The 23,903-nt window shown below is 43.4% G+C and overlaps 1 protein-coding gene across 1 annotated transcript in view; it reads right to left on the bottom strand.

The window, feature by feature from the left end:
• Positions 1-23,100, bottom strand: part of itpr1b (inositol 1,4,5-trisphosphate receptor, type 1b) — a gene marked incomplete at its 5' end in the record, with an annotated part of 70,958 nt that extends 47,858 nt beyond the window's left edge. The window contains 30 exons of the mRNA XM_079266013.1: positions 61-312; positions 515-715; positions 878-1,003; positions 1,558-1,695; positions 1,791-1,862; positions 1,961-2,128; positions 2,264-2,429; positions 2,542-2,596; positions 2,860-2,971; positions 3,064-3,257; positions 3,783-3,936; positions 4,033-4,174; positions 4,258-4,509; positions 4,621-4,812; positions 4,904-5,023; positions 5,357-5,529; positions 5,620-5,778; positions 5,871-6,012; positions 6,117-6,277; positions 6,365-6,464; positions 8,955-9,109; positions 10,062-10,166; positions 10,402-10,548; positions 10,840-10,923; positions 11,033-11,131; positions 12,240-12,398; positions 13,166-13,252; positions 13,415-13,530; positions 19,694-19,764; positions 23,009-23,100. Of these exons, the coding sequence (XP_079122139.1) occupies positions 61-312; positions 515-715; positions 878-1,003; positions 1,558-1,695; positions 1,791-1,862; positions 1,961-2,128; positions 2,264-2,429; positions 2,542-2,596; positions 2,860-2,971; positions 3,064-3,257; positions 3,783-3,936; positions 4,033-4,174; positions 4,258-4,509; positions 4,621-4,812; positions 4,904-5,023; positions 5,357-5,529; positions 5,620-5,778; positions 5,871-6,012; positions 6,117-6,277; positions 6,365-6,464; positions 8,955-9,109; positions 10,062-10,166; positions 10,402-10,548; positions 10,840-10,923; positions 11,033-11,131; positions 12,240-12,398; positions 13,166-13,252; positions 13,415-13,530; positions 19,694-19,764; positions 23,009-23,100 (4,194 nt within the window). The remainder of the gene's footprint in view (positions 1-60; positions 313-514; positions 716-877; positions 1,004-1,557; positions 1,696-1,790; positions 1,863-1,960; positions 2,129-2,263; positions 2,430-2,541; positions 2,597-2,859; positions 2,972-3,063; positions 3,258-3,782; positions 3,937-4,032; positions 4,175-4,257; positions 4,510-4,620; positions 4,813-4,903; positions 5,024-5,356; positions 5,530-5,619; positions 5,779-5,870; positions 6,013-6,116; positions 6,278-6,364; positions 6,465-8,954; positions 9,110-10,061; positions 10,167-10,401; positions 10,549-10,839; positions 10,924-11,032; positions 11,132-12,239; positions 12,399-13,165; positions 13,253-13,414; positions 13,531-19,693; positions 19,765-23,008) is intronic.
• Positions 23,101-23,903: the final 803 nt, after the last annotated feature.

The raw sequence follows: 23,903 nt of genomic DNA, 5'->3' as shown, positions 1-23,903 counted from the left end.
CAAAGTGAAATCAATACCAACCACACGATGCTCCGGCTGATAGAAATCCGATATTCATACCTCAGGGATGCAGTCTTCATGGGTGACGACTCGTACGATATCATCCAGGGGCAGCAGGGAGTTACACTTGATCTCAGTGTAGACGTTCTTGCCTTCAGTGCAGACAGCCAGCAGTTCCACCAGGTGGATGTGGTACATGAGAGGGCTGTTTTCATCCATGCGGTCCCGCTCTGAACGCATCATCTGGACTAGGGTCTGGAAGGAGGCGCGGTCGTTGTAGAACACCAGGATGTCCTCGCCCGAGTTCACCAGCTGAGTGGGGAAGAGTCACAGTCTTGTAACCAAAAGCTTGCACTACATCTGTCAGTTACCATTTGTGTCAGTATCATGAAACCCCATAGTACCATTAGTATCACCAATCTTTTCATTCATATTAGCAACAATCTTCGCTGTCGTAGTCACTACTGGCGTTACAAAATGTTATTTTTTCTGGTATAAAGATCACAGAACGGACCTCAGCCATGACGACGTCCTGACACTTCTTGATGAACTTGTTCTCGGCCTTCACTATGGTCTGCAGGAACTTGAGATATTGGACATGTCGACCGTGAGTCTCGGTGCAGTGGACAAAGTGCTGAACCACTCGTTCGTTGATCTCACTGCACAGCTGGAAGTTATTCATGAAGATGTGCTGCATGGTGACTGCCTCTAGAATCTGAGAGAGTTGGACAAAAAGATTGAACAAGAAGGAGAGACTGTGAAAATGAATAAAGTCACGTGTGAATTTCAGATTTGTTTTTTTCAAAACGGAAACTGAACCGTGTCAACTGTAGAAATCGCTCCCTGTGAGTGAACTGGAGATGCCTGCACTACTCACCCCGGGGTTGAGGAACAAGTTGATATGCTTGTGAAGAAGAACCTGATTCTGCTGATTCCCCGCACAGAAATTCTGCAGGAACTCGTGAGCCAGTTTCATGATCTCCTGCATTTGGACATCCTCACCCTAATGCAGATAACACACAATGAGACTTTGCTTTTTCATTTCCAGTACATTAAAGGGATCGTTCGTATTCTTTGAAGTGGGGTTGTGTGAGATACGTATCCATAGTTGGTGTATGTCCTACAGGGGTAATGTGAAGTAAATTTACTGTTTTCCCTCAAAAGGAGTCTGGTGGCTTTGTAGAGAGCATAGATGGATGTAAGGGCTTCAGCTCCCTATCGGAAAGGGCCGTCTGCGAGGAAATTATTGTTCATACAGCGTACACTTATTAAAAAATGGCTAAAATACGTTTTTGTTGCTTCCCCTGTCCAAAGCAGCACATTGCTTTTCTCCTGTGCTGGTAGTCCTTTCTGTTACTCCAAACTGGGGGCGTTGCTGACTGCCGTCTACTGTAGATGATGCACTGACGATGGATAAGTACCTCATACGACCCCACTTCAAAACATCCAAACTATTCCGTTAATGGGGAACTGCATTGCAATGTGTAAAAGCTACGGAGGGCTTTAAATATTCCTAATTATTCTGCAGCGATACAATATTCATTTGCAGTGTTGCACCTTCTCATAGGGGATCTGTAGGAGCTCCAGCACTACACTGTGAGCTCCCATGTTCCTCAGCAGTCTCTGCTGCTGTTTCCTACTCTTCTTCCCTGAGCTCCCCTCCTGGACACACAGCCTACTGAGACGCAGAAGAATCTGAAAACACACACAAACACAGCAGGAGGATTTTAATTGCAGGCAACAAATCAGAAACATGAAAATACCTGATTATATTTTACAAATGGGCATACCTCTTTTACAACCCTGTAGTTGTAACTGCTGGTGCTTTCTGAACTCTTCTTATCTGAACCAGGTGAGTCTCCCTGTTGAGCAAGCGATAAGGAGAAGGTGTCCATTAAGTTGTATAGCATAACTCTGATATAATCTATATTTAGGCAAATTCATTTTTATGTTCTCCTACCTTGTTTTTGCTGTCAGACTCTGAAGGTCCATCTCCGTCCATGCCATCTTCCCCTTGCCTCTTATAAACCCACAGTTCAGACTTCTCCACAATGGAACGCAGCTGGTCCAAATCTGACTTGATCTGCTTGTAGTTGTCCACATCCTGACTGGTCACCAGCAGCTGGACCTACATTTAGGTGAAGAGAGGTGAGGTGTAGATTTGCATCCCCTTAAAGTTAATCCTCGGAAATCCCTACATTTGTCAACTATCAGTTTTGCACTTTTGAATTGTCACATATTACGAGAAAATGTTGAGGCCTACTTGTTTGAAGGCCATGAGGACCTCCTGCCTCTGGCTGAAGTGTCTGAAGAGCAGGTGAAGCGCTCCTGACACCAGAGGAGGGTAATCGTGCATGGTCAGGTGCAGCAGGACCCTGAGGAATGTACGACCACCGTGGTCATCCAGGTCCAGCGGCGTGTTCTCCTCACTACAAAGTCATTGGGGCAGAAATTACATCAACTTCCTCTTGCTTTATCTTAAAGCAAGATCTTGCTTTTATCTCAAAATAGCTCAGGAAAGAACAGCAAGCGACAGATTACCTTCCTCCAAAAATCCCCTCTGCCTGCTCTTCAATGTTCTCAAAGTCAAAATTTCCTGGAGATATTAAAATAAAACAATCAAAGAGTCAATATTTCAAAGAAACCAATTTCAACATTTATATGAGTCAAAATGGTAAATAACAATGAAATGAACTTGTCATAGCAGGAAAAGAAAAGGTGAAACTACGTTTAAACACGATGGCTCTGCTCCATTAAGTGTCCCAGTAAACCACGACAGTGAGCCAGCATGCACAACACCGTGTCTGCTATAGAAAACTAAATCCATGAAATAAAGGGGCATCATTCCTTTCATCTGACCTGGGGCGTTATTGGCAGCGCTGTCCACTGGTGGGTTGTTCTCATCAAACTCTCGTTTGAAAATACAAAGCAGGCAGGAGATCCTGTAGTCCAGCCGCACATTCAAAATGAACTGAAGGAAAATATTGAAATAAAAAGTCACGATACAAATTTAAAAACAAAGTGTTCGCTGACGAGGAAGAACCGGCTTTCCGGATGTCCCACCTGCAGAATCTCAATGACTTTGAGCTTGGTGTCCATGACCATGATGTCCTCTCTCTCCGGTTCGAGCTCTGTTTTAGCCACATCTCCCTCTGGCTGATGAGTGGGTGTGGTGGGCAACAAGCCGCCTCCTCGCAGCACCACCTGGGTCATCAACTCCCCGACTCCGTGAATGGACTTCATCACATTGCTGCCAGCTACAGTACATGCAGAAACATTCAAATCCACACAAATTATGAATATTTGTGTGAATTGGTCTTCTTTGTATTTAGTTTGGATAGGAGACACACCGTGAATTAACAGTAAAATATTAAATATTTATGATGTAGGATGGTTAAAAAGTCACTTTTAAAATATATATATAAAAAATGAATTTTCCTTTAACCCATAGTGAACAACATATCAATCATCTTCTTTAATTACCTGTCAGAAAGGGCTGTCTGATGGCCGGGACTCTTATCTAAGAAATAGACTGACTCTGGATAAGTACCTCACAAAACACCCAAACTATCCCTTTAAATTACTTGCAGGTACTGTGTGCGAAAATGAGAAGTTGATCAGAATTGAACTGAATAAATTGGTGCTTGAATAACGTGTTTGACACTAAGAGGAAGGGAACGAACCGCTACAATATTGACTCTGTGTGTGGTGATACAACATAAAACATTCTTTATTGATCAACATGCAGAACACAGTTAAGCCTGAAGGAGCTGGAGGTTTACCTTTGTTTTCCTCTCCCTTCTCTATCTTGGTAATGGGGTAGATGGTGTTTACGTGCACACAGTCTAAAATGTTCAGCAGGATCTTCGTCAGTCGAAGCAGATCGCTGAAGTTGTAGAAACCAAAGTATATGAGGTTCCTTGCCAGGTTCACCACCTATGGACAGGAAAATTCAGGAGAATTGATGATTTACAGCTGAATTATACCAACGTGACATCTCATCTGTTCACACCACCCACAAAGAGGCAGTACCTCAAAGGTGAGCTTGTTTTTCTCCCTGTCAGTGAAGGGAATGTTCTGTGACACCACCTCTCTCAGGTAGTTCTCCACAAAATCCATCGTGAGGCAGAAGCGCTCTTTGATCTCATCTCTGGTGGTTCCATCGTTGTCGTAGCTGGATAATTAGAGGAGAAATTAGCAAAGTCTTTGGAATGGTAGCAGAAGTCAATTAAAAGAATATTCAAGGGATGAACTCACTCGTCGATGGCAATCTGAGAGGGAATCTCAGACCAAAGACGGGCATATTTGACAGGTGTGACCTGCTCCTGGGGGTCACGGTCCACATGCATGTGCAGCATCAGGCGGCAGAAGGACGCCCGCAAGTCAAAGGGCAGGTCCTCATCCGACATACAGCGCAGGATCAGATCCACGTCCAGCTGACCAGAGATCTTGTTGATGGCCAGGTACTGACGGTCCAGACACATCCGGGCAAAGAGGTTCAGCTGGCACCTGCGAGGCAAGATTATAACGAGTTTGGAATTGTTAGAGCTGTCTTTTTTTATGAGAATAGAGTTTTTGTCATGTTACATTTTCATACGTGTACAATGAAAGAAATCTCACCTATAGTAGCTGACCACCTCCTGGTCCTCCTTCTGGCCCTCCTTTGCATCCTGAGCCAACTCCCTGACGCTCTTACTCCGGATCTCCTTACAATTGTCTTTCCAGAAGAGCCAGACCTCCTCTTCATCCTCCGCCTCCAATGGACTCTCTCCATTTGTCGTCGTCTCAATTTCAAACCTCGACAGGACCAGTCTGGTGAAAGGCAAAACTGTCATTTCTAAAAGCTCATTTCAGTTTTTGCACAAAAAATAAAATCTAAAACAAATAAAAATGAGAGGCTAACTTGGTTTCGATGAGGATGTCAGCATTGGACGGGTCCAGTACTGAGTTGCAGATGAGCTCTTGTGTCACAGGGATGGACTTCTGCATGGACACGCAAAGATCTGAGAGGTAGTCCAGAAACCTGGGTACAGGATACAATAAGTTACAACGGGCTTCCATCTTTAAGAGATATGCATGGTCAATTGAGATTATATTACAGATGTATGTTAGAAAGCACAGGAAATACTTGTTTTATTGCCCTCATATCTTCAGTTCTATGACATTTCAAACTGTGAGGCCGTCCTTTGTCCAGACTTCTGGATCGGCCTGATTCAGAAGTCCTTAACAGAACTTGACAGGACTTTTAGCACAACACAAGCACAGACTAACTGTCAGCAAATTGCACATCTGACCAGAATTGGCCACAGACAGTTTATGATAACAGCCAGGGCCCGCCCCTTCCTGTGCGCCTCACCTCGGCTCCCGGTTCTTCCTCACTAGGGTCACGAATGTGTCGATCTCAGCAGCAGTGATGTGTTTCTCCAGCAGCTTGCGGTTGTTGTGGAGCAGAGCCGTTATTGTGTCTTCTGCCAGCACATCGTATCCTATCTGCTTCTGCATGAAGCGGAATTGTTTGGCTATGTATTCCTGTGGCGACAAGGAAAAGAGGGGATGATTACAGCCAAGACAAGGCCGGAGTGTAAGCAGGGTTGGAGTAGAGTTGTTGAGTCCACCTGCCTGGTTCTTCCTGTAATCCTGCTGGGAATGCCGCAACACCCTGTAGCACAGCCTGCAAATATGTCGGAACGGAGCGTGGCGCTGGTCTCCAAGCTCCTCCAGGCGCAGCATGGGACCATCGCCGCTGTCTGTGAACGGGGCTTGGAGAAGTTTGAAAATCTGAAATGGGAGAATTTTAATACCCAGAAATGTAGTTAATCATACACTCACTCAAATCAGTGCAGTTACAGTCTTTGAGGTTGAAGGCCAACCTGCTTCAGGATGTTCTGCTCTCTCATGAGCTTCTGTCTTTCCCTGTTGGGTTTGTTAACCATGATCTCCAAAACATCCTGCCCACTGTTGGGGATGTCCACCACGAAGAAAACTAGATCCTCCAGGAGCTTGGTCACAAACCTGAAGAGTGTAGATAAAAAGGTGTACAAGTCAAACACAAACAGTAACACTTTACAGACCAAAGTTAAATATTTACAGATAAACACATAGTAACACGACTTTACCTTCTTTCATTTTGTGTGATGGTGCCCTTTTCAAGCTTGCCAGCGATGGACGCCAACACTTTACTCGCATCGTTGGCAAAGTCTAAATCACGCACTTCTGCTGGCGGCACTGGTACGATGGCAAAGGCTTCCTTGTCCTCTTTTACTCCAGATGTTCCAATCTGGAAAGTTCAGATGTTTTCAGTAAATCCGTTCAGGAAACCTCAGCCGTGCCGTGCGTCTTCTCCCTCCGCATGACAACTACTCACCCGTAACATAACAGGTTTCTCCTCCTCTTTGTCGATGGGGTTGTTGGTGCTGTGAACCCACGTGTTGGTGCACAAGTGTCTCAGCCTGACATAGGAGCTCCTACAACAGAGTGACAGAGGACATTGTCTGAGACGATGACCAGGATGGACAAGAATCCACGTAGTTCTTTTGTGAGAACACTAATTCCTTAGTTGTTCTTATCAGAGCATTGTTTTAGCACCATTTACACCTGTGTTTGCGTGATACTAGTCAGAACACAATTTAAGGAGGTTAAACAGGCTCATGAAGAAGGGTACCGCCATTGTAGGGTTGATATTGTTTTTTTTCAGGGGAACCTCAGGGAATGGAAGTGAGAAAATATTAGGGCCTACCTAATTAGCTTTCAAAATAAGATCATGATAAAGGTGTGGGATTTGGTTAAAGAGGTATAATACTTTTGGGGAATGTTACCGTTTTTCCCAGATTCCCCAGAGTCAAACTAATAAACACCTTAGGACAGACCCTTTTTCACATATTTGGTGTATTCTGAATTATGTCAAACAGCAATATTAGGCTATTTTGGCTCAATTATTGAGCAGCTATGGGATCAAATAACATAATCATGATTCCATAAGCATGCTGGGCGAAACTAAGCAAGGGGGTAGCAAGGAGGCGTCTTATCAGAGCTTTTTCTGAGGGAAGGCACACAGTCGCAGACTTTGAAAACCCCCAGTTTAGAGTCCGGGTCCACTGAACCAGCTGCTGGTCTTCAAACAGCAATGAAACACCAATGTCTACATTTCTGTGTCCCAAAGCTACAAGTCTTGACAGGATTGATTGTATTTATGGAGTACAACAAAGTTCTGAGTTCCTATCCTTGCTACTCAGAAGTAACACGGTATGTAAACAGACTTCCATGGTAGGGAAGAAGCTGCTTACGAAGGCTTTCTCAGCCAAGTGTGTGGCATTACAGATTAGCCAGTATTGACCTGTACAGTATAATCTCCCCTCCATTAAGCACTAAACCTTTACACATCGTAAAGTCTGAGCCAGCTACGTCATTCATACCTGCTGCACGTGTGGAAGAGCAGGTGCATGTGTGTGTTTGTGTGTGTGTGTGTGTGTGTGTGTGTGTGTGTGTGTGTGTGTGGGAAGCTTGTTAGCCCTTCAGGACAGACGGCAGACAGTAGCCGTGTTCTTGGCAGGCATTACGTTAACACCTACTGAAGCTAACAGGCTTACAGTTTGATTGGCCCCCTGGCTAAAGGTAGGAATGGGCGGAGCAAGGAGTCGCACCTGACTGTGTGACTGTGGTGGAGAGCCTCCAATTACAACCAATGAGCGCCGACGGGTACAAGTGCACCATGGTGATGTCAACAAGAATAAAAAAGGAACAGACAGAGGGTTTTGTTTTAACATTGTCAAATATTTTGCTACATCAAATATATAACTCAGTAGAACTCATTTGAATACTAGCCCAGGAATAAAGAGCAGATTTCCGATTCAAGACTTATCTGTGTGATCTGCGCAGTGTTTACACAGCGTCTAGTTTGTGGTTTCTGCACAGACATGTAGCAAACGGCCTGACACAGCACTGTCCATGCCTCCTCTCAATCTGATTACAGTGGTTTCCTGTTCCACGGCGAGCTGGGGACTTTCCTTGCCCTCCTCGGCTGGTATCACAACATCCAAAAAGGTGACCAGTACAGTGACATTCTCTCTCACACACACACACACACACACACAAAGGTGTGAAAACACAAGCCCAGAGAGTTTCCACTTCAGTGGCATTATATCTTAATAAGCAATACTAATCTGACTATACACTGGGCAAAGTCTACATACAAGCCAAAAATATACACAATAAAGACACACAAAGGTAATAAACTTTTGATCCCTGTAAAAACACATAGATATGTCCACCAACTCTCTTTTACTGGCATCTGTGATTCAACCCAACAAAGATTGGGCAACAATCTCTGCCATGTCAAGTCAGTAAATGACAAGAAAAAAACAGTTGGTAACTCAGACAAAACACATAACAAAGAGTGTCATTGTTCGTAGTTGCAACAGCAAACACACTCTCATCGCCTCGGAAACTGCCTTCCTAGGAAGGCTCCGAATTCCCCTTCAACTTTACACGAGTCAAATCATGACTACATCCACTCTGAACTGTTGGAGTCTTGACATCACTGTGGTCTCGTGGCGTTGACATTATTTGTCATTCCACCAATTTCCCTCCCATATGTTCCAACATCCCTGACGGTATTTTTTCCACTGAAGGGCAGACACATGGTTTTGCTTGAGAGCTTCTCTGACATTGTCTCTGTATTGAGTATCACTTCCTGGGCATGTTTGCACACTGGTATTAAACAGCCTTGAGCAATACTTTGTCCAACAATACAAATACAATTTACATAAACAAACCAAATGTTTTTTTTTCATTCTGTTGATATAGGTAGAGCGAGTGGTATCATGTTTGTATCTTTAGATGTCCTCCAGTCGTGTTCTACCACTGTGATATTTGAATATACATTTTAAAAGGAATGTACCCCCCCCCCCCCCAGAAGAAGTTCTCCTTGGCGTGTGAGTGTGTACTCTGTATTATACCTGGGCACCATGGAGTCTCCGCCTCTCAGAGTGGTGGGGTCCAGCTCAAAGATGGAGGAGATGTCCATGCCGTCGGGAACTGGCACCAAAGTGTACATGATCTTCTCCAGCGGAGCTCGCAGACGACCTTGTAAGGCTTCATTATCCACATCCAGCTAGAGCGAGAAAACACACAGTGAGAGAGAGCGAAAGAGAGACAGAGACGGCAAAGCACTGGATACAAACTGCAGTGATGTTTACATGTATATAAAGCCACGCTATCAATCCTGAACCACGATGAGGCAAAGGAGGGTGCATGTTTTCACTTTAAGCTGCTAGTCGCCACTGAAGCTGATTCCTCACTCTTGACTGAAGGCGAGCAAACCAGTGAGCTACACTTCAGTCATCACTGCAGGCTGTTGGGCCTTGCTGGCACGTCGTTGAGAACTACAGGTGAACACAACATCCCTGTTCGATTCAGAGTGGTTTGTACAACACTGCCGCCTAATGGTGATTTTCACATGAGACATATATCAGCTGAGAGATGATGCCTTGGTGACACCCAGTGGGGATCGACTGCTACTAAAGGCACACGCGACCCAGATGAGAAGAGCTTTTGATGATCGAGGGTGCCGAGAGAGAAGCCGGACGGCAGAAGACAGCGCGTGCAGACATGACAATGACTTTTTTTTTTAGCCAAGTAAAGATTTTGTGACAGTACCTGGAAATTAAAGGGTGTAAAGTCCACCACCTGGAGCAGAGAGCAAAGATCCAGGACAGAATTAAAACGGGTTCGATCAATAGAAGTGAGGCAACCAGCGTGACGTTGCTAAGCACTCGGGAGGAAAAGAGAACGAGTCTTACCGAGGACCGCTGCTCAGCGCTCTCCTCCTCAAAGTCTGCGTTCACCTGGGAAACACACTCAGGCATCAGTCATTTCACACTGTGGTCACTGCAGCTGGGCATTTCATTTACCCGTCTTAACACCACATGGCTCTAGACGATGGCAGAGTACTTTGCGGTTTAAAACTAGTCTTTATGTTGCCATGTTAGAAACACAGTGTATGAAAGGCAGTTAATAAGTATGCATGGGTACAGAGATAAAAAGGTAAAGAAGCGGACACTCACCTCACCCATCTCAGCAGCCAAATAACACCCAGTGGCCAAGTGTTTAAACCTGAACAGGCTGTTCCAGTAGCCTGCACCCCCCCTACATGGGTCATGGTGGACCACCTGGCAACGGCAAAAGAAGCAATTAATAAGTCTTGTGTCAAATTCCTACAATGCTGCATTATTAGTGCTATCTTGTTATATAAACAACTGTATGTTTTGTTACATTATGTTATGTAAGGGCACTGTGCTTTTAAAAAAAGTAGGCATTTAAGTTACCTAGTTAATGAAAGGACAACGACAGACACCAAAGAGTGAAGTGGCTTTTTATCCAGGAGAATAATTATGTTGTGCTGACCTCTACTTCCCACAATGCTTTGCTGCTGGTGGCAGAAGTGGCAGACTGCCGGCCGGTAGTTCGAAGGAAAACATACTGCTTTTTCCTGTGGTCGTCACAAGTGAGGAACTTCTCTTGCTCTGCGTGGAACAACCGGACCACATCACCCTGCCATTACAAAAAAGACACACACACACACACACACACACACACACAGTGTGTAAAGGATTAAAAAGTAACATTTTTCACACGTAGTATGTCAATGTTTTATTGTTGTTTTTATTCTCTTGCAGATGACTGCTTTCTAAATGTATCTTAAAAACTGTGTTCAACATTTTTTATTGTTTTACAATGTTTAATGTGTTCTAATAAGTTGGCTTTGAAGTTGCATTTCACAAAAGGTACTTTGGAATTTTGATGAATGTAATTTAATATCACACAAAAACCAGAGGCACCTACCCCTTTGAGTATCGTTTCCTTGTTGTCGCTCCATTTCATGAACAGAACAACTTTCCAACTTGTGTTGCAATTAACGGAATTAACCTGCCAGGCAGAGGAGAGGAGCGTGTGAATGTCGTATTATACATGTAATAATGGCTTTTAAACCAGAGTTTCCTTTTCCACTTTAATGAAGCGGTTGTGTCTTATTGACCTCATTGCATCCTGGGTTGTCAACCAGCTGGTGGCTGCTGGCATGCAGAGGCTGACCCGCATTCACAGGGTTAAGAACCACTTTATCTCCAATCACCACCTGCAGGAGCAGAAAAACAAAGACACAGAACACACTGCATTTTCAGTTTAGATGCATTCGACAAAATCAAGAGGAATCAGTTACCGTTACTCAGAAACAAGACGGAATACCGTGGTGCAATATGGACTAGAACGCAAGTAACATCCTTAAATACAGACTCGGCCTCTAAAAGTGCAAAAGAAAATCTTTAAACAAGATTAAAAAGCTGCTGCTCGGAGGGCCACTGTGTGCGACTGAGCACTTCATTTCATTTCCAAACCAAAAGTATGTCACGTCCCAAGATATCAGCCATCATTCTTCAATTCCTTTTTCTTCACAAGGTGAACATAACGCACGCACCAACGGGGAGATCATGCACGCCTCCAGATAAGCACTAGGGGGAGTCGTGGACCACATTGTGAGTGAAATGAGGGGGTCATGGTGAGAATCATTGAGGTGCAGCCTCGACACTGAGCATCACTCAATAACCACAGTAAGCATCGGTAAAAATTAAGTTTTGTTCCGACTCAAATCAGAACTTATCAATCAACTTATTGTCCTTTGAGTGTGCACGCTTTATGATATAAAGAGATCTACAGTATGCTGGCAAGCAACTGATAAAAATATCAGCATTTGAGAGTTTTATCTAAACACTTGTTTCAGTCCAGTGACCTCATCGATCAACGTGCACGTGAGGCGATGTAACCAATGGAAAAAGAAAGTGCACAGAGCATGTTAGCGTCTCTCTCCATTGACCAAATCACTGGCCTCAAAACTGGAGCTGGTCGCTGCGCATTGATCCTGCTCATTTCCCCGAGGGGATTAATAAAGTGTGACTTAATTGGCAAAATAGCCATTTTAACCCTTTCAAATTCCATAAGCCACAAGCAGAAACTGTGTCAATGTGGTTCGTGCTATGTCGACAGCACCATACCTTACATTGTGGCCTGATCTGGTGCTCAGATTGGGCTAATTGTCCATCTTTAATTCATTCTGTCTTATAAAAACACGCTTCATGTGAGCTCATGTGACTTCTGTTTTCCCATACCCGGTGAACAGCCTTAAAATACCTCCTTAATTTCCCCTAATGATCATAATTAACTGGCATCCCACATCCCGCTCTACCCACGCTGTCTCCCAGGGATCGCAGCTTGTAGAAGGGCTGGATGTAGAACCAGGAGCCCTCGTTTCCCGCCGAGTCCAGAGTCACTCTCATGGCGTTCTTCTCCAACAGCGCAGGCAGTCGCTTGTTCACCGTCAGGTATTTATTGCTTTTCAAGTGCAGCAGCTGTTGGCAAAAACAAGAAAACAGCATTAAGACACAAAGCTACTGTCTAAAACATAACGCAGGCAGTGGAAACCAGCGATAGAAAGATGTCAGTCTGACACAACTGGTGCCAAGGGAACACTGAAAATATGCGTCTCTGGAACCGTTTGGTTTCTACATTTCTTACTACTTCTCTCTCTCTCTTATCTCTTATCTTTAAATGCTTCTCATGACCTCTGTTTGTTTGCCAATTTAAACAGTTCCCACCCTGTCAAAAGTAATCTACTACCGACCGGAATCATATAAGCTCTGTGTAGTCTTTGGGCCCGCAGCAGACTTAGCTAAAAGCACAACTTAATCCTACAGCGTGATGCATTGTGTTAGAACCGGTGAGTTCGCACCGCAGAGTACACCCGATGAGTACTCGATGCAAAGTGCCAACCGCACCTCTCTGTGTTAGCTAGTTGACTAACCAGGAACATGATTAGTGGTCATTATTACTCGAACATCCCACCCTGTACGAATGTACCGTCTCGTGTGTGTCACTGGGCAGGAATGCATGACCATTCTTGGTTTCGGATGAGCTCATACATGTGTGCTAACCACTCCTGTGTAACCGGCGAAGCCCGATAAGAGATTACAACTGACAACATTGTAGCACGCCTTCGTGCTGCAGCAACTATTTAAAACTCCTCTCTACAGTCAGTATTACGGGCATGCACCGTCATATCTAGTTGCTGCGGAGCTGTTTAACCAAAGCGCCTTATCTCACAGGTTCCTGAACACACCTGAATGACATTTCCATACTGGATGACTGATCCCAGCAGCTTGCGGTTTTCAGACTCGTTCTGCTTCTTCTCCAGGTCAGCGGCATGCTAGAACACAGAGCAGGGACGACGGGGAAACAGACGGCGGTCACTACTAGATCTGGAAGGAGTGATGGCGCATATACATTTCACAAGGCTGTAGCTTTGTGTCACCAATACATTCTTTTCACCATGACGAAAAAGTCGAACTAAGGCGAAGAGGACACTTACGTGAAGTTTAGTGAGGAGGACCGTGTCAGTGGTGCTGTTGCCGCCAGGCTTTGCCGCCTTCCAGAACTGTTTCTGTGCGGAGTATCTGTTCATAGGGCACAGTTTGAAAAGGCAGTCTACGGGAAAGAAGACAGGAAGAGAGAGGTCAAGAGTCAAACGGCATCACTTAGTATTAGTTCTTCTTGACTAAATAGACTGCCTGACCTTGTGCTCCACATTCACACTTTGGTATCCACTGTGTCACAACAGGCTACACTGAACAATTTAAAGTATGTGTGACTCACCCTGCACAAACTCCAACAACACGATTAGATACAGTGGAACCAGTCAGACCCCATTTACTCTTTAGAGTAGTACAAATAACTGACTCATTACTATCTGGACAAATGGTACTGGGTCATATTCTCCCAGGATTCTACAGGGTTTACTTCAAATTTATATTACAGGTAGGAATTAGAACAATTGTGTCCCTCTAGACTGGTCCGCCAGTCTTGACAACACTGTTCATGTTGCCATGAAATGTGCGGTCGAGATTAGCGCCATGTGTCCATGACTTCCTCATGGGCACTACCAAACAAAAAATATCCACCTCTCCACAAGAATCCCGACAGGATCCCTTCCCGACAGGATGAACCATTTAAATTTAGGACCCTATGTGGTCTCTCCTCCTGTGCTTCCTTCTGACTAAAAACAGTGTGAAATGCATCGTTCGACTCGACCCTATGATGTAGAAATTGGCAATGAAATGGTTTAGATATGGTGGCGTGCCCGTCAAAGGGCATCGGGGTCTGCTCTTTGGGGGGCCAAGGAGCTGGACTGTCAAAGGGCAAATATTTGGACCACCTAGCAGCTTCTGGCCATCGAGGCCAATGAGGGGCCAGTCGTGCTGCAACTGAACTCCGTTTGTACCATCTGGCAAATTTTTTGCATTGGGTTAAATGATCAATTTCTTAATATTTATTTTTCCTTATCAATGATTTAACACCAAATAAATGGAGCGATAATAGAAGATAAGACAGCAACATCTCTGATGGAGTTTGAAGAACCAAAACTAGTCCTAGAAATCCCAACACAGAATATGAAAATGTTAAAACTGTTCCATTATTAGTAGACAGTCTCTTCAAGCACATACAGTGTAGCTTTATGTTACAGGGGAGCCGATGAGTAAAAATAGCCACTGTGGCTGCCTCCGTTCGAAATGCGGCCAACACAAGTGTCTCCAGTGGTTAGCCGTCATGGACCATGAGGTGGAGGACGAGGACCAATGTAGAAAATGGGGCACTGGGAGAACATCCGGGGCACTGGGACGAGTAATTGAGGTTATGGCTCAAAGAAGAAAATAAACTGGGACGCATGTGAAAAATGTACTTCTGTCGTCTGCGTTCATTTCTTCCCAGAATATATTGTGTTGCATTTTCAAAAATCCTATTTATCTCTGGTGACGTATAAAGATTCAGCGTGTGACATTCTCTGCTGCTTTTGTTTCAAACATTCCATGTTTAGTAAGTTGTGTCCTCCAGAAGAACCCGCTAGCTGAGAAGAATAGGTTCAACCCTTTGAATTCTGTTTAGCCATTATCACTTAATAATGGGCATTAGATGCTGGAGCGGTATTTCTGAGTGATGCCACAATTTAGTTTAATCTATGACAAATATCATCAGATCATTTTCTTGATTTTTTTATGTACAGTTAGTGTAGCTCAAGCACCTAATAAATTAAAGGTTGCTTCACAAAGAGAAATTGTGTTTGTATGTGGTGGTATCTATCCATGACGATCGTTTTGGTTTTATTCGTTCACATTTTGAGAGATCGGTCTGTGAGCTTTCTGCCACCACACTAATACAACACAGCTTTGAAAAACTCGGCAACAATATCTTTTACAAGAAACAATATCTTGGTAACTCTAGACAGTAGGGATGCTGCTATTGATCGGCCACCGATCGTTGTCGTCCAGGAGCTGCACATGTGGTCGCACGAAAACAAAAGAAAAGACAACATGCCGGTGTGCAGCACAGTCCTGCTTGGCTGAATAACAGAGCTAACCGCTAATGTTGCATTGAGTTACATTATGATTCCTTCAAGCACTGTTCAGTGAAATGAGTATCTGGTAAAGGTAAATTATCACGTAAATTGAATCTATTAAAACGTAGTTTTTGGCGAGAAACTTGAATAAGCTCTTTGAAGGAGATGCTTTCACAGCAATATTAACAGAGGGAATATAGTTTTGATGAATGTTTTCATTTAAACTACTTTATACCAAAGCAAATAGTCCATATCTTGGGTTTTACTTTTAATGCTAATTTGAGTATTGTTTGAATTAACAGCTTAAAGTTTTCATCCTTTTGCACAAAACTAGCAAAACACTCAGCAACGGTCCCAAAATACAGTGTCAACAGTCTGAAACACACACAACATGCATCACAGAGCAAAGCTGAAAATGTAAATCCTCGACTAACATGGTAGCTCCATGATATTTATCAGTTTATGGATGAGTTGAACACTTCAAAGTAATATTACGACACACACAGTGATGATTTGGAGCACACAGAGGTCTCCTGCATGTTCAGTCTCACTTGATCTCTCAGAGCTTTGTGTGCAGCCATCAAAAAAGGAAACAAAGTAGTCGACGTGCAATCAACCTGTTTTCGAGCGCGCACACACACACGTTTGTGTGTGTGTGTGTGTGTGTGTGTGTGTGTGTGTGGTCGCTTGGATCAGAGAGACAGAAGTGAGGTGTAATATGCGGCGCTACAGCTCCCTGCGATACACACTTTCTCGCTTAAGTGTGCTGTTAATAATCAACAAGGGTGCACGTTGCGTCTGTTTAAGTCAACATTTCAACGCATTTCTAAATGCGCCATAATAACGTGAAAGCTATGCTATTACATAAAACTGCTTTTTATAATATCAATAATTATTAAAAGCAATAACAATAGAAACAATATGTGGCGCCATGCATTTTTAATTCTTTGGAGTTTCATATCTGACAGGTTCTACTTTTGCTTTTGCATGGCCATGGGTTACTCTGCTTTGAATATGATTTGAATAGCTCAGTTAGAAACGGACAAGTGAAGTTGTTTCATTGCATCCCCAAACAGGAGAAGCATAATCTATCTACCGGTGCTGTTCATCCGATCTATAGAACTGGTCTTGGAAGTGGCGCGTAGGCCTGTGTGCACAGAGCCAGTGCAGCTGGCAGCAGAGGACAGTGAGAAACAGTTTGCATTTGTACCCGTCGGGCATAGATCGTAGTACAGAATACATGATATGGAAATCCAGGGCATTAAATAGCAACTGGCATCCGGAACCTAAGTCAAGAAAAAGTGGATTTACGGGAAGGGGGCCTCTATTGTTTGGTACCTTTAATGCTGATCAGTGCTGTTCTGTCATTGGTCAAATCAGTCAGCTGTTCCTCACAGAGGTTCAATAGAAACATTTTTTGAATGAATCATCTTGGATGTCTCGTGGGGAATAGTCTTTAAAATCCCAATAAGCAGTGAGAAGAAACATAAATTACCTCCACAAGGTGTAAGATATCAAAGTCAATTTCTTAAAATTGAATTAAATTCAGATTTAACAATCATTCGGCCTTACGCCATTACTTTGTCTTAGTATTGAATCCATATCTCGATTTCAGCAGAAACATTTCATCAGACAGAGAGAATCACTTGGATCAATCAGATAAAGAGATCAGGATTTGTGTTACAGCTAAACGGCTCAGACCAGGAGGTCATGTTTATCACATGTGTATTTAAAGAACAATCCGCTCTTGTTGGTTTTTAATTTTAGTGGCATGATCAGACGCTTTGCACTAAGTGGATATGAAAATTACACTCTTGAAACCTAACATGGCCCCCGTTTGCAGTAGAGTGCGCTTTAAATTACCTTTTCTTTTGCTCTTGATTTAATTTGTTTGTTTAATTTGGCTTAGTAAAGAAAAAACAATTTGACTGAAGAAAGAAATGCTTCTCATTTTAGGGAATGAAATCACTCTAAGATTTGTTGAAAACAACGTTTACACCTGTATCGGTCATGCCCTGATCAAGCATTGACTTCTGGTCTGGCAGCCACGTGAGCGTTGCCTCATTCTAATCCATGCGTAATAATCCCACTTCTGATGGACGGCCATGCTCCACACCTGCTGTGACCCGACGAGCAGCGCGCATTCACCGGAACCGCAAAATCATATGAAGAAGACACACATACTGACATACTGTCACAACAGACCAATCAACACAACAGCTGCTCTGATAAACAACCAATTCCAGATGTGCATGGAGCGACCAGCGATGTACTGGGATGCGCTACAGTCTGTGGTTTGTGTTGAGGCTGTACTTTGAGGTGGTGTTGTATTGGACAATATTAGACAACATTGAAAAGTGTATTCATTAAAATACCCAAGAATGTGCTGTGATCCAATAAAAACAACAACATTAAGTTACTTAATGTTGTATGGTACAATTTAGACTTAATTTGAGTCTGATTGCATAGAAGTCAATGAGAAAATGACCCGACTTCACCAAGCCCCAAAAAGCCATTCTTCTAATCAGTCCACACTAAATACAATACATGCTTATCGTGGAGTTCGGTAGTTTAAAGGAGAGCTGAAGCAAACCAACAACCGAACTGCACCTGGTTTTCGTATTTTTAGCCACGTAGCTGCGAGCTGATCTGTGCAAATGTTCACGCCGTCAGGTCCGAGCCCGTTATTAGATGTGAAGATGTAATGGCAGGTTGCCGTCATGGACCTGATGCTTAACTCTGAAACGCCTGGCACTCTGCCTGAAACTACAGACAAAAGCACAACATGTGGTGGATACCAGGCTGTTACCAAACAGAATCCTCCTCGACGAGACAAACTCAATCTACAAATATCCTCGGTTCACTGTGGGCCGTAATCTAAAACTGTACAGTGAACACATCGGCAATGTTTTATGATTGCATTATAATACAGGGTAGTAATGATAATTGATATTTACAATGGAAATACATCCCACTTATATTTACCAACTATATAAAAGGACTTCTCTTCTAAATCGCTCTCTTTTTTTGGCCTTTTTAAGTGTTAAATGTTCCATGACGTCAAACTGTGTTCAAATGTATCTATAGATCTATGTTTTGGTAAAATATACACAAAACACAAAGTCTTTGTACGTAGAATCCTCTTCTCTGTTATACTCGTTCATAGACGACACTCAAGAAAGCATGAATGATGATATATTCAATAAACTCCAGCAGGCTTACCGTGTATACAAAAGATCGATTGAATTCAATCAGTTTGGACGCAGCACTGATCCAACTGGATGGAGATGACTTTGGCATTTGTGTCATTTCACTCTCAACTAATGAACCAAAGTCGTCCTCCGGAAACCGCCCAAAACTAGAAATGCATTTGCTCGGAAGTGGCAGCCAATTTCAAACACTCAGTGGCTTCTACATTAGCTACACCCGTCGTCACCCGTTTCTCCAGTAATCGATGACGGAGACAGAATTGTGTCCATCCATCCATCCATCCATCCATCCTGTCTGATGTGTGCCAAATGTTTTCTGGGGCCCCTTCTTCCCAGGTGATCGACAGTCAAACCCTTTTTCAAACATGCTTACTAAAAGATCATTTCCAAATAACCATCTCCACAAGGTGTCAGGAACACAAAAGCGACTTCATTTCCAACGCAGTGAAGCAGCATGAATATGTGCTCTAAGAGGGGATCTCAGCCAGCACAACTCAATTATCACTTTTTAGTGCAGCTCTAACAGCACCAGAAACCAATATATAAGGAGATGACAACAGAATATATACTCCTGCAACACAAATGTTCTAAACCCCCTAACAGAGAATCATCGGAACAAAAACTTGATTACATCAAAAAGTAACGCAATCATCGACAACATGTGCAGCCACATTGAAGTAAACAAAACAAAAACACACAACTGCATACTGAAAACACCGGCACAAGCCAGTGCCCATCCTATCCTGTATATAGCCTTGATTTATCAAATACTGATGCACTAAAGGGTTTCATTGGGTTTCTATACGAGAAAATGTCGCTTAACTAGATCTGTCTGACCGTGATCTAACAAGAAGAACATCACCGAGGTTCAAAATATGTATTTCAAAAGTGTCTTTATTGTAACAGGCCAAAAACGGTTGGGAATCATGAAGCAGACACTTGATGGAGACCTTAAATAATGTTTAATATAATACACTTAGTCTGCCAAAAATACTGTCTTCATTGAAATATCATTAAGTGAGAAGCTTCAGTGATTTTGAGGCCTTACCTCTGAATTTCTTGGGGGGGTTGTTGAGGTCGCCCGTGTCTGGTTGCACCACACAGCGGTCATCCACAAGCCTGGAACACAGCCATCATTGAGAGGAGTCAATCACATGCAACTTTAATGGACTTAACGTTATAAACGTTTTAATGAGACAGGAACAAAGCCATTATTAACAGGATTACTAACACCTGCTTTTTATTCCTGCCAAGTCAAGTCCAACTGAACATAGACGCTGCTTAATTTAATGAGGAATGTCAGCTCGTTCGTAGCACATGAATAGCAGCATTAAGACATATTTCGTTAAAAATAAACGTCAGATTGGAGACACAGGGAAGTTTGCATGTTTTTAAAAAGGGAAAATGTAAGCCATTTGTGCCTTCAATGAACATCTTCCTCCTCATTGTGAAAGAGGAGCGCCGCAGACCTGTTTCAGGATCCCGAAGATGAACTGGAAGACCAGCGAGGCAATGTAGGACTATCTCTGTCAGTGTCATTTTCTGATTGAATGCTCTGCCTCTCAAGAAGAGACCCGCCAACGAGCCACTGCAGAGCAGTATGAAGAAGACGGTTCTGATGAGTTCATTTTAAGTGTGTTTTACGATGAAGCCTGTCTTAGATCAGCGTAAAGAGAAACTTCAATTCAAAAAGGTGTACAAGAATATTTCCTTCATTGACATTTTGTGTGTTTATTTTGTTCATCAGACGAAGCGGACTCGCCGCCCGCACGCAATGCATCCTGGTACATGTCGGCGCAGCCGGCACAGCAGGAGCTTTCTTGGTCAATATAGCACGCACTGGGAAATACATTTCTTCAGTGGACTACATTCACCATGAGCGCTGATTGGACATTCCCTCTAAGAGTTTGGAAATAACTCTCCAAGACGCGAGTTCAAAGTGTTAAACTAAACTGTCAACATCTCTGCAACCCAATGAAAGAGTGGCAACCACCGTATGAAAACTAAGGCTTGCTGTCGCTTTAAATAAACGGAGCAGGATTAACAGGTTCCCTCTGCATTTCTTTCAGGAATTAATATCTTAAAGATGATGAAAGGAAGCATGCATGATGGGAGAAGATGTAAATCAAGGGCCGAGAGGATGAGCGTAAAGATTTCTGGACTGGCACTTTACCTGTTAGGGGTGTAAGAAAATATTGATTATGACACTTGACTATTAATAGCAATGCAGAATATATTGCCTTGCTTACAGTATCGCAATATATGATATTTTTTTGAATCGTGACCTATCATGATACGTATCGTATTGCCAGTACACAGCACTAGTACCAACAACAGCTCTACCTCATCATAATCTACCTTAGCACCATTGTTCTACCTTGTTTTTTTCCAATAATATCCTAAATATGTTGGTAAAACATGTTTTTTAAATGAATAGCTCCATCATACATCATCTGGGGAACCCCCATGGGAATATTAGTGGATAGTAGAGCAGCACATGTAATAATATTCCGTAGGAGGCTGTAGTCAGTCCAGTCAGTTGCATCTTTTTATAGATGATGCAGTATACACTCTGCACTGCAGGAGCACTGAAGATGAAGGAAGAAAGCACATGGTGCGAGAGCTCCTCTGTAGGAATGAGGAGCCTTCATCACACCGATTGGCCGAGGTCCAAAAAGAACATGAGTCTAAAGGCTCATCTGTATCCAAGGTCAAGAAGAAGAAACCTCCCGTTGCATTCTGGGATACGGCATCGCGGCCGCGTCCCATCTCCTCAGCATCAAGAGGACGTTGGGTGCCATCCTCCCTGAGCCAGCAGCGGTCCAGGTGGCTGCGGCCAACTCTCAGGGGTCACATCCGTTGTGCTGACAGCTCAAGAAACACAGAATACAACGAGGCTATTTATAGCCGCGTCCTCTAAGCTCTTCTCTTTAACGGCGAGCGCTCACAGCAGCGGTGTGTGGGGTGGAAGGTGTGTGTGTGGATGGGGGGGGGGGGTGATTACTAGGCATAACAACGCTTGATGGGAAATTTGACAGATGAGCTCTGTCATGGTTGCATTCATCAAAGCATGCATGCACATTTGTTGCCATGGCAGATGACGCATAACGCCGGGCCGTGAGTGAGAGAGAGAGAGAGCGTGGTTTCGGAGAGCTGACGAGGAAGAGGAGAGCTCTACGTGGCCTGCGGTGGGAAGGCAAGTAGAAGAGTGACAGGGCAAGAGGACGAAGATTGTAGAGGGACACAAACAAAGGAAGGAAGAACAGAGGAAAGAGACGAAGCGCAACATGTCAGATAGTCTAGTCTGATCGCTCTCTCTCTCTCCTCTATTGCCTTCTTTCACCTTTCTGTTTATACTGCGACTTTTAATAGCACGTCTAGATTTGCTCATAATGAGATGTGCGCTTAACTCGTTGGCTACAATTAGAGAGGAGGGAAGAAGTCACGCACCAGAGTAAACGGTGCTCAGCATGTAGCAAGAGGAGAGTAGACTCCACCACTTCCCAAACAAGAGAACCTCGTGCTTAAGACATCTACAGAGTTTCCTGCGTCAAACATCTGACCCCATCCCACATGGGATTACAAAACAAGCTATTTTACAAGACATGCGTATATGGTGCCGTCATCGGTGTTAAATGTGAGCTTCTTACACAAGAATGTTATTTTTTAAATGACTGGGACAAATTACAGCAGCTGCAAATTGGCTCGGCCTTTCATTTCAATTTATTTTTAGATCTATATTAATGCAATCTGTACAGCATTACGACATCCTCTGTCCCGGGACCATCGCATTAGAACAGGAAAAACTAAACAAACTAAAAAACTTTAACAGCGAGGAAAAACAGAGGAGGAGGAATCAATCTCCCAGGATGGACAGAAGTGAAATATACACAACACATGTAATGCATATGATATGAATTATTCATATGCATTGAATGTGTCATTATTCATGTGGTCAAAATAAGCTTGAGTCGAGAGAGGGCTCAGACCAGATGCATGTTGAGGAGGTGGCTCTGTGTTTAAAGCCAATCCTTCATTTCCCGCTCCAGTTTAACTATTAGTAAAACTTCCCTTTGTTTCACTGAAATCACTTATTATTCACCATAAACTGTAGAGGAACAAACGGGTCACTCTTCTGTTGACAGTCACTGCCACCAACCAAACAGGGGCATCAAATCCATCCATTACACTCCCCGATCAACTCAATAACAGCAATCATATGGATCGCTACGTGAGTAACTGCGTTTATTCTGTAGCCTGTGCCGTTTGATCGTTGTGTATTCTGCACAGACAGCAATATAATCCAGCTCACCTGGAATCCTGCAGCAGGGAGGAAGAGAAACACAAAAACAGGCAGACTCACCCTAAAGTGCTGATAAATCCATTGGTGGAGCCCTCTGCATACAGGGAACAAACGTCCCCAACATGGAGGAAACTGGACATCTTGTCCGACATGGCTCCTCAGGGTTGATTACAGCTGAAAAAGATGGGACACCAAAAGGTCTTTAGAGCGGTCGAACCAGTGATAATTAAAATATTCCATCACTCAAAAAATACGAACGCATCTTGCCGCTCCATGTTGCCGCACACATAGGTTACGAACCGCTGATTAAGTTGAAAATAATTTGTAAACAGCATCTGTTATGATCACCTCGGGGGGGTCCATCGCTACTGTTAAGACACAGACTTTGCTTCTGTTAGAGTTTGTGATCGATCCGAAGTCGAATTTCTTTATTTTTTGCCGTCCACGGAGCACCACCTACTGTAAGATCATGAGTAATCATGCAAGAAGGGAAATAACATTCAAATCATATCATTAGACATAAGCTATAAAGCTAATCTTTGTTCTTCTATGGATGTGGCCTGCGCATTTAATTAGTATGCGATCTGTCCTTTTAAAGCATAGCATACATGTATAAGACAAATACCATGACACAGTGGTAGAGGCGATACACTGCTCAGCATCACAGTTTATTCAATTTGGACACATTTGTGTAAAACACAACGCATAGCATTATTAGAACTGAAACAATGAAAAAACACCTGGCAAGAAAACTAAGCTTCAATTTCCCTGTGATAATGTTAGCTGTGTGGCACCTATCTTAAATGTAGTATGTAGGTCACCTTTCTTCAGTCTGTGTCCAGATAGAGAGAATATAAACACGTGTAAAAGAATGCACTTTATGAAGTTAAGGGGGCAATGTGTTTTTTCTTTCTTAGTCGACAATGATAAAAAAAAAACACTCAAACACTCAATT

The sequence above is a fragment of the Melanostigma gelatinosum genome (genome assembly GCF_949748355.1).
Source record: "Melanostigma gelatinosum genome assembly, chromosome: 3".
Taxonomy (NCBI): Eukaryota; Metazoa; Chordata; class Actinopteri; order Perciformes; family Zoarcidae; genus Melanostigma; species Melanostigma gelatinosum.
This window is presented reverse-complemented; position numbering and strand designations above follow the sequence as displayed.